This window comes from Mytilus californianus, unplaced genomic scaffold (assembly GCF_021869535.1).
Source record: "Mytilus californianus isolate M0D057914Y unplaced genomic scaffold, xbMytCali1.0.p SCAF_6, whole genome shotgun sequence".
NCBI lineage: Eukaryota > Metazoa > Mollusca > Bivalvia > Mytilida > Mytilidae > Mytilus > Mytilus californianus.
The window spans coordinates 26,560,261-26,570,895 of NW_026262712.1; the positions used below are offsets into that span (position 1 = coordinate 26,560,261).

A 10,635-nucleotide genomic window follows, 5' to 3' on the forward strand; every position below is an offset into this window, starting at 1 on the left:
AATAAAAGCAAATATTTTTACATTACCTTCTAGATATATTTTCCACTCCTCTATTTCAGAAAAGCCTGTATACTTCAATATCTCCCACTTCAAAGGGATTCGTATTTATCCAACTATCCAATGTATTTTCAGCCACAGTCCCAGTTCCATATGCGACATTTCCACCGGCCCAACTTATCCAAAATGGAAGATATATATTACAGTTATAATATTTGGATTATTTAAAAATTACATATAATAGCTACCAGCATTTAACGAATCGTTTGGTCGATATAGAATTCGCGACCTTGTGTTACGACTATTACCAAGATGAATCTCATACAATGGTTTAGACGAATCTTTTACATCGGAATTCTAAAGAAGAACAAATGTATCTTTACATGCCTTTACTTCATACATCAATAAAGTTATTCCAGTAAGATCGAGGTTATAGTTACTGATGGCTGTACTGTACTTCATAATATCAGGTGTCTGACGAGAAGATATACCTTGTCCAATGTTTGGGGTGGATACGTTATTTATGATATGTATACCTACAAATAATATATACAAATAAATTAATAAAAACATCAAGGGTATTGCCGGTCCTTTTGAAAAAAAGAATTTGCATTCTGTCGTAATGATTATGACTTTTTCCAGATCACGTATTTCCCGTTGAATTTTAAATGAACGGCACGACATCTGCCATGTATATATGCAGTTAAGTCTGTTTTGAACATATCTTGATTAGAAATCGGCAGTTATCTTTAGTTGGAGGATAAAAAGTATTATTTCTATTTTCCCTTAAGTTTGGGAACGTTTCCTCTCTGTGAATATCACTCAGTTGATACAATACCCAATATTTTACGTTAACTATCAAGATTTCCTTTAAGAAATAAGTTATTCAGACTGTAATTTTTATGGTACAGTTAAAGACACTTCGTCGAACATTTATGGACACTATAATGACTTGGTTGCCTTTTTCAGTTTGAAACTGGTATCTCGTAAGCCCATGTATTGATCTATTTTTGTTGTTAAGTGCCACAGTTCAGAACTACATGCCTATTCTTTTTAATGACCAGACAGAACAACAGAACTTGGGAGAGAAAACTGGCAATCGTAATCAATTAGGACTCACAATATCGGTGTTGACAGATAAGTGATTGCTGTATATAAACTAATTAGACTTTTCGGCCACCGATGACCCGTATATACCATTGATAAGTTCGATCTATTCAAGTAACTGACTTCGTTTCCTCGTTCATGAAATCATCAAATGGCACAGAACAAGCCAAGAAAACGGAAACAAAACACCAAAGGTCATTAACCGGAAACTAAAGATCAATCAAAACTACACACAAATAAGTTTGACACAAATCAAGTAGAATCCGATATCCTTTTATCTAAGTTCGACCCCTCCCAATCTTTTCTTCTGTATTTTGTTCTTAAACAGTTCTTTATGTTATCGTCGTTTTTTCTACTGGTCAATGCATATTTATTTGCATTCCATAAATGGTTTGTTAGTAACTTCTTTCTATCTCCTCTACTGTTCATCTAGTTAACGCTGACTTAGTTGCATCAATGTAATAGCAGACGTGTTCTTGATCTTTTGTTTTTGTTTTGTTTGTGGCAAAACTTAGTAAAAGTTTTATTGCTTTTATAATAGTTTACAAATTACCTTAACCGTTTTTTTTATGATATTTTGGCTCTTAATAATTAATTAACTTTTTAACATAAATTTTCCCAAATGGAACTTAATTTCAATAATTCTTATATTAACAACGATAAGTATCTTTCTACATAAGGGTATTTAGATTTCACACGTGAACATCAAAACAACAAATAACGATTGCAATGAGACGTTTCGTTTCTTTTTGTTAATTTTTCTATTTCTTACTTTGATGTTTGTTTGTTCCCTTTTTTAAGGTGTGTATATTATCCAACTTATTCGGTATGCTCAAGTCTGTAGTAATGTTTAAGATTTTAAATAAACCTAATATATGTATAACTAGTAAATAATGAAGTCAGGGATTTCAATACAACGAATTACTAAATAATTAGACGTTAGAAATATTTGGCTTTTTTTTTGGAGAAAAAGCAATACAGAAATTGCATTATGTTTGGTGGCCATTTTATGTCAGTGTTGTAATTTCTTTCAAAGCTTTGTACTATAATGAGCGCGTTGAATTGTCAATAGAGTTCCAATTTACACTGAAAGATGTATAACATCCAAGAAAAGGTTACAATGTTTAACACAGCATGTGTAGATCTAGATATAGTTTGATGAAAACATATTTGCAAATGATCTTACCTCCAATTTTAACAACATGAAGACATAAAATTAAGATTTCTGAATGCAAAACCATATTGAATATTATATCAATAATTTCCTGTATAAAAATATGACCACTTATATCTTTTCTCAACAGTTCATTGCTTTTCGAAAAGTTTCAAGCATAATAATTGTCGATATTAAAAACTATCGATAAATAACTGTCCACATAATTACAACAATATTAAATACATAATATCCATAGACATTTATCAATTTGTTGTAATAGTTCAGACATAGACTTCATGTATTACGTACAGATAATATTAACCTTTTATGAGCGTCGCTAAAATTGTTTTAACACCATTAATATCAATACCCGTAGATATTTACTTACACGTCAAACAAATAATGACATTTTATAAACCCTAACACTTCGTTCCGTGTCCGACAAAAATGTCAACACATGTACCCGTAATTACTTATGTTTGTCCACATAATAATGCTTAAATTGATAATATTATTATAACCGAAGATATTTATCGACTTGTTGTATTCAAAGTGTTTAGACCGGGAAAGTTCTGTAAATAGAGTTTGAGTTGATAATATAGTTTGAAGAAAAAAAAACGCATCGATGTTGCGGTTAAATTTAACATAATATTTGTACAACTACTGTTCCAAACTGTCGATAACGTAAATTAAAACAAAGTGAATTTTACAGGAGTCCAACTGGAGTGATTTAGGTTTTTGCAGCATTGAAATTTTCGTATTAATACAAGTAACAAAAAAAGTTAAAGGGATTCTCACAGTCTAAAATACTTCAAAGTTGTGACTGACATTATCATAGAGGTCTTAAAGGGGCATTAACTACGAGATACATAAACAAATTAAATTGTGATTTTTTTTTCTTCAATCATTAATGAAACTGAAAAAGTGAAATAATAATTCGCTATTAGCAGCCAGTATAGTTCAATTGTGTCAAAATGAGCTGAGGAATTTCGATAATGCATAATTCACTTGCAAGTGAATAATTCGACCTCATTACGTCCGTATTCATGTGGACTTCAATTTAACCCCTTAGCTAGTGATGTATTATGCATGATTGATGTGTGTTAGGCTATTGAAAGAAAAAATATGTCAACACTGAAAGTGAAACAAAGGTAAGTCATTTGATTGACTGATTCGATCCCAAAAAATTCTATCTTATACAGGTAAAATCGAATATCACTTATTTTTTTAACCTTTAAATTGAAATCAAACAGACATAGATAAATCCATTTGCACGAGGTCCATATATCTTTTTATATTTATGTATATGTTTATATCGTGTTTAGTGACAATCGGATGTTTTCATGGTCATTTCGATAATTATTAAGAAGGCGTCTTGAATAAAATACACATGAAACGAAGCTACATATTATCGAGCCGTTGCCCTGTTAATTTTCTATTTTAGACTTTTTATAATTTGGATAAATGTTTTACATTGTTATAAATCTAATATGATAATTTGAGTCAAATCGGTGAACATGAATTAGACAGCTAGTACCCCTTTAAGGCAAACAAATACATAACGATCAAATGCAGTCTGTGATAGTCTTGAAACGAAACAAAACACTGCAAACCAGTTGGATGACTATGACAATTCTGCTTCTATTCGTACTAAATTGATAAAATTAAACCAGAATTGACTCCACGATACTTGTTTTTGAAACCGTAGTTGTGAATGAAATACATTCAGTCACTGCCCGTAGACGTAGTGTAAAACTATAGGTTACGAATAATGTATATATGACATGTGAATTTGTGTGCAGAAAAACAAAACTCTGGCATGTTCGTTTTTAGTGCAATTGAAAAATTTGAGGACATGATTTATATTCATATAAAAAGTGAAAGGATACCAATGGTATAATCGACCACTACAGTGCATCATTTACAATTATAAGACGAGGAACAAAGACAACAAGAACAAAAAAAAAAACACCACTAGATTCAGACCACAAAACTAAAAATTGAGCACTCTAATATTGATCTCAATAAAAATAAAAAACTATGTAATTCAACTCTTAGTTTTTAACTTTATCCTTCAACAGATAAAGAAAATATAACAGGTGTCTTATACTCCGTCCGCAATTTTTGGGGGAAAATCAAGAACACGCTATTTCTGCTTTATCAAATTCCAATGTCGATAGGATAGCGAAATTAGTTTTCTTTTATTGTGCTTTTGGTTATCTTTCCAAAGTAGTGAACGCAATTTTGAAGTATTTTATTTCCCTCAAGTCTCAATTCAAGATATAATGACTAAATAGAGCATAAAGGGCCAAATATAATAATGTTACACTTGTAACTGCAATTTGATATTTAGTGGAATGTGAGAAGAAATGCGTAACGACTCCTACAAGACTCCTGATAGCATGTTAAAGACTGATTGTTTTAATCTAAAAGCCAATTGTATCCAATTTTCATAACCTCTGCAGAAATACTGTCAAATTCTATGTTTAACGAACTTGATTATACATGAGGATCTCACACGGTCAGCTCTATTCTTTCATCTATTGATTCTTTGCATCAATAGATTCGTCGTTTATTTTTAAATCTTATTTCATTTTTTTTTTATCTGAGGACCAACAAGATAAAATTAAAATATAAAATATCTGCCGATTTTTATAAATTTTCGCTATGTATCAATTGTATTTTTGGCGTCTTATGTTAACGTGTTAATTTCAACAGCTCGTATTTCAAAAACAAAACCAATTGCCCCTTTTTTATTTTATTTTGCCAGAAAATGACAAACCTGATCGAGATTATCTTCTGATAGTACTGTCAGGTCAATAGTGAACTCGAGAGCTTTTTCGCTTTCTCTTCTTGTGACATTACATGAAAAACTCAAAGCCTCATTTATCTGGTTACATGAACAAAGCCAAAGTGTGGTATACAATATGAAGGACAAACAGGACGGGAGTTTTTTTTAAATGAACACAGGAATACCTATACCGCTTCTGAAAACCTACGAAATTCAAAAGTATAATTAACCAACATTTAGGTAAACACAACCTTATATTAAATGTATAAGATTTCAACCGCTCAAACAAACAGAAACAACAATAGCAGACTTGTTTTTGTACTGTTATGAATCACAATTTATGACCATGCTCAGTAAAGACCCGTCTAAATTGCATTTTATTGACCAATTCAACAACACTTACATTTATGTTGATGATATTTTTCGTTAAATAAACAAGAATGTTTTCAATATAGTGCCGAAATTTATCGTAAAGGAACTTATTTTAAATAAATCAAATGTAAACGGTAATATCTGTTCTTTCCTAGACTTAAATATTTCGGATTTACGCGGAAACTCCAGTCTAAAATTTACGACAAAAGGGACGATATTTCGTTCTCTATTGTTAATTTTCCCGTTTTGAATGTTGATGTTCCTTTGGCACCGTCTTACGATGTTTATATTTCACAACTAGTTCGCTATGCCCGTGTCTTTAATCTATGTATTACTGGTAAATTATTCCAGGGATTTCGTTACCACAAATTACTTAAAACCTTTACTAAACTCTTCCATATTTATAAAGATTTGGTTTTGAAGTTTTTTTGTATCTGTAGAAATCCTATTTCCTCATCCTCATTTTTACGGAAATGTGTGTTTACCGTTCCCGGAATTTTTGAAACAATCCTGGTAAACTGATCGATCCTTTAAATGAACTTATTCTAAACGGTTACCAATTCAACACTGTGGTTAGGTCATTGAATATTGTTTGTATTGGTATTAATATAGATTTTGTTATCAGTAAACTGAAAGCAGACTAAATGTTATTGTTATATACATGTGTACATATACACATTCATGGATCTACAATCCGTCGATACCTATATCTTGGCATTGCACATGGTCATGTGCTTCTCTGACTGTTTATGACGTCTTTACGCTAAATCCATTAGATGTTGGATGTGTCCTGATTGATAATTTAGTCTTAGGTGCATGTGTCTTTAGTTGTTAGTGGCTTTGAACTAGCTGTAAATAACTGCGAGTACTCTCAAATCAGTACTTAGTGTCTTTTTGTTGTTGGGATATACAAGTACCCGGCCACGTCCACTCTGTGATTTTGTTAGATTTATTTCTTTTTGTATCCATCTGATCAGTTAAACCATTTTCAACTGATTTTTATAGTTCGTTCTTATGTTGTACTGTTACACCACTGTCCCAGGTTATGGGGAGGGTTGGGATCCCGCTTACATATTTAACCCCGCCAAATTCTGTATGTATGTACCTTCCCCAAGTGAGGAGCCTGTAATTCAGTGGTTGTCGTTTGTTGATGTGTTACATATTTGTTGTTCGTTTATTTTTTGTACATTAATTAGTCCGTTAGTTTTCTTGTTTGAATTGTTTTACATTTGTCATTTCGGGGCCTTTTATAGCTGACTATGCGGTGTTGGCTCTGCTCATTGCTGAAGGCCGTATGGTGACTTATAACCATTTGACGTGGCTCTGTACTTCCTGTCATTGTGTGTTATTGTTCTATGATAATTTTTACATTCTTATCTTTCATTTTTACCAATTGGGTTTTTCTATATGCCTTTTAGTGTTTCTTTATACATATTACGTATCTCTGTACTTATACATCCCGTCAGTGTTCTATAGTTTGTTTTGTATTCTTGTCTTTAATTTTTTCTAATGTACTTTGTCTATATGCCTTTTTGTGTTTCTTTGATACAGATGACGTGGCTCTGTACTTATACATCCCGTTATGTTATTGTGCTATTGTGAATTTTTGTATTCTTGTCTGTCATTTTTGCTTATATGCTTTGTCTTCATGCCTTTTTGTGCTTCTTTGTTACATTTTGTGTATAGTGGTTAATATTATAACACAATGTTAACGGCTGTACCCAAAATTTTTAACATTTTTACCCATTTTGTCTGTTTGTTTTGTTTACACATCGTTGTCATTATAATGGAATTTAATGGGACTGTCATACAAGTGAAAGATTTAGCTAGCTTTATAACCAGGTTAATGTAATCCACAATTTTCTACATCAGAAAATGCTTGTACCAAATCAACTCAAGTTGTTATCAATTCGTTTTGATATGTTTGATTTTTTGATTTTCCCATTTGAATAAGGACATTCCGTTTTAAATTTTCCTCGGACTTCAGTTTTTTTGTGATTTTACTTTTTGTGATCCTTACTAATTAAAAATTGAAGGCGAACGCGCATTCCTTGTGTAGGGTGTGAAATCAAACTCTATTTTTTCCTGGCTAGCGATATAATAGATGGAATAATTTGGGCACTCGTAAACGAGCTAACTGTTACAAACATTAAGCACATGTTTTTTTGTATAAGGCGATAAAAGTGACGTGATACTCACATAAGCTGACGATATGTTACTAACAGAAGGTTGCCTGTTACTAATATACGGCGACGTTTTGTTCACATTAGCCGACGACATGTTGCTAAAAGAAGGTGGCTTGTAACCAATATATTGCCGTGTGTAAACTACATGTATATAGGGTGGGCACATGATGCTAAAATATGGTTAAGTTTATGTTGAGATTTATAATCAACAACAAACAACTCTTATAGTTTATTTTTATATCAACTCTTCACAAATGTATTACAGATTCATTGGTAACTACTAAAACGTATTATTTTGTGCCGACCTCATGAGAATTGTCATTTCCAAATGATTCAAACAGTTTGTTCATATTTAAGCTAGATCTATTTTATCAGTATAACATGATGTGTACCCAACGACTGTGCTTTATGTGCTCCTAATATATCATTACCATGATTACTTCCCTTATATTCATTTCCGGCTGTAAATAGAAACAAAAGATAAACATATATAACTGCATAGATTTGGTTCATTATCAATTATGAAAAGCTCAGACATGTCAATATCTTATAAAGTATCAACATGCACATTAATCAAACTTAGATTGCAACATCTAACAAGCATGAATAAAATATAAAAATTATGTAATACTAGATACACACAAATCTTATTAACTCTTTAGTAATTCAATAAACAAATATGGATATTAGCGTGTTTTTACTTGCAGCGTTTTTTTAAAATCTTGCTTTTCCCGGTCATAATTTGTTTTCATTTGTTGAGTTCTTGTATTATATGTTTGAGTTATAATATTTTAATATTGTTGAAATATGTGAATTTCATATTTCGCAGTCTTTTTATATACATTTCAATGTGTGATTCAATTTTGAATATTGTATTTAAAAGAGTATTGACCATAATAGTGAACACTTTGACATCCTTGATCTTTTTTTGTACTTTCCAACCATCCTCATATTTGTTAAAACACTCATTTCTTCACACCTTTTCTTGTTTATATGAAAATAAATTTTAATTTCGTTCGGTGTCTTTCAGATCTCAAAAATAAGACTGTTCCTCTGGTATCTTTGGCCCCTCTTTTTCTTGTTTTTGCATTGCCTTACTAAACACCGATTGACTTCTAGACCAACCGTCGTACTCATTCATAAAAAAATATCAATCAGTCTACAATTAAATGACGTCATTCAACAATCGATTATCACATGGAGGTTATTACATAAGCATTGTGACTGGAAATGAGCGGGAAAATAAACGAATGTCATGGTAGTCTATGATATTATTCTAAATATGTTTTCTATAAATAGATAATTCTACAAGCTTCAATACATTTCGAAATATATGTATATACATGTAAGGATATGAAAGATAAAATTTACCTGATTTATACATACAGTCTATCCTATGCGACCAAGAATAAATTGAAGGAAGAAAAGCATGACTGAAAAAGAAAAAAATACAATGTATAGTAATGATTTCCATGGACGATTGTACTTCTACAATGTTCTAGTCCATACTACAGATTTTTTAGTTAGATATATATGAATACAGAGAACAAAAATCGTCACGTAGGAACCATCCCCGCTTTTGGAATGGACCCCGTCCTCTTTTTTCTAAATATCTATTTTCTAAAGTAACTATTTTGAAATATTTTAACCTATTTTCACTAATTCAAAGTGTTCTTGCTGTTATCCATACGATTTTCCATATTTAGCTTCATAAAAACTTTGTCGTGTACCTAAAACGTTAACTGAATAGCATGAATAATTTATTGATGAAAATAGTAATCTAAGAATATTTCGGTTTAAATAATACAATAATAATAATAATAATTAGAATAATACCTAGTATGTTGTAAAAAAGAGGTGAAAGGTACCAAAGAGATATCTAAACTCATAAGTCGGAAACAAACTAGCAATGCCATGGCAACACGAACCCCACCAACAATGGGTGTGATATTAGGTGCTCTGGAAGGGTTAGCATAAGCCGGCACCCGTCGTGATATTATGTAGTAATAATATACAGCAGTTTTTATAAACATATAATGTCTATTCATTCCTGAATGTTATGAGGGTCTGGATGGGCCATTGGGCGTCGTTCCTTCATTCCTTTTATTTGTTTAATTACTTTTAAGACCATTTTCTCTTTTCTTTATTTATTTTGTCCATTTTCTCTATTTTGTAAACCTTATCTAGAACCTCGGAGAGAATACATATTAAATATATACGTGTAATGGAACTTACTGATCAAATTAAAAACGCTTTCGAATCCACCTCCACCACCTCCGAAAAGACCTCCTCCAAATCCACCACCTCCACCTCCTCTACGCCTTCCTCCTGTTCTTGCAATTATGGCTGGAGTAACTCTCCCATTTCCTCCTCCTTGTCGTCTTCCACCTACAAAGTAGGGTACCGGGTAGTAATAAGGGTAATACAAGGTACCGCCCCCACGCCTAGTAGGACGATAACCACCGCCTTTTCCGTAACCGCTGTATCCACTTCCGCCGTATCCTTTGCTGTATCCTCTGTTGGATCCACTGCCGTATGATGCAGTACGTCCATAAACACCTCTTCCATAACTTCCTCCGCCATAACTACCTGCTGATCTTACGCCGGCAATGCATACTGCCGCCAGGGCAACACAAACACACAATTGAATCTCCGTTTTCATTGTCATTCGTACCTACGAAATAAAGTAGAATAAATTCATAAGTAATATGAAAAGTTTTAAAGATAAATTATGATAGAAATGACGAATTTTTATTTTCTATTTGAGCGATTTAATATATTTAATAATAGTACGGAAGCACATGTGTTAGTTTTGGTAAAACACGTGTTTTTGTTTTCATCGACACATGTTTTAGAATACCTGTAATGTTTACAATGGTTTTCCATTGGATGAAATTTGTTTCATTGCTAATTTAAACAGGTATTCTATGTATCGTATGATTTTGGCTCGTGTTTCTCGTACTTGTTGTTTGATATAAATTAAATGTAATCAATGTAATTTATAATGTTATTATTCGAAGTTCTGC

At 32.0% G+C, this 10,635-nt stretch overlaps 1 protein-coding gene across 1 annotated transcript; it reads right to left on the reverse strand.

The window, feature by feature from the left end:
• Positions 1 to 354: 354 nt before the first annotated feature.
• Positions 355 to 10,277, reverse strand: LOC127705558 (ctenidin-1-like). Its single transcript, XM_052209885.1, has 3 exons — positions 9,845 to 10,277; positions 8,002 to 8,070; positions 355 to 533 (listed from the first exon to the last, which is right to left on the reverse strand). Exons 1-3 carry the CDS (start codon positions 10,275 to 10,277, stop codon positions 355 to 357), a joined length of 681 nt encoding a protein of 226 aa, XP_052065845.1.
• Between the last annotated feature and the right edge of the window lie 358 nt (positions 10,278 to 10,635).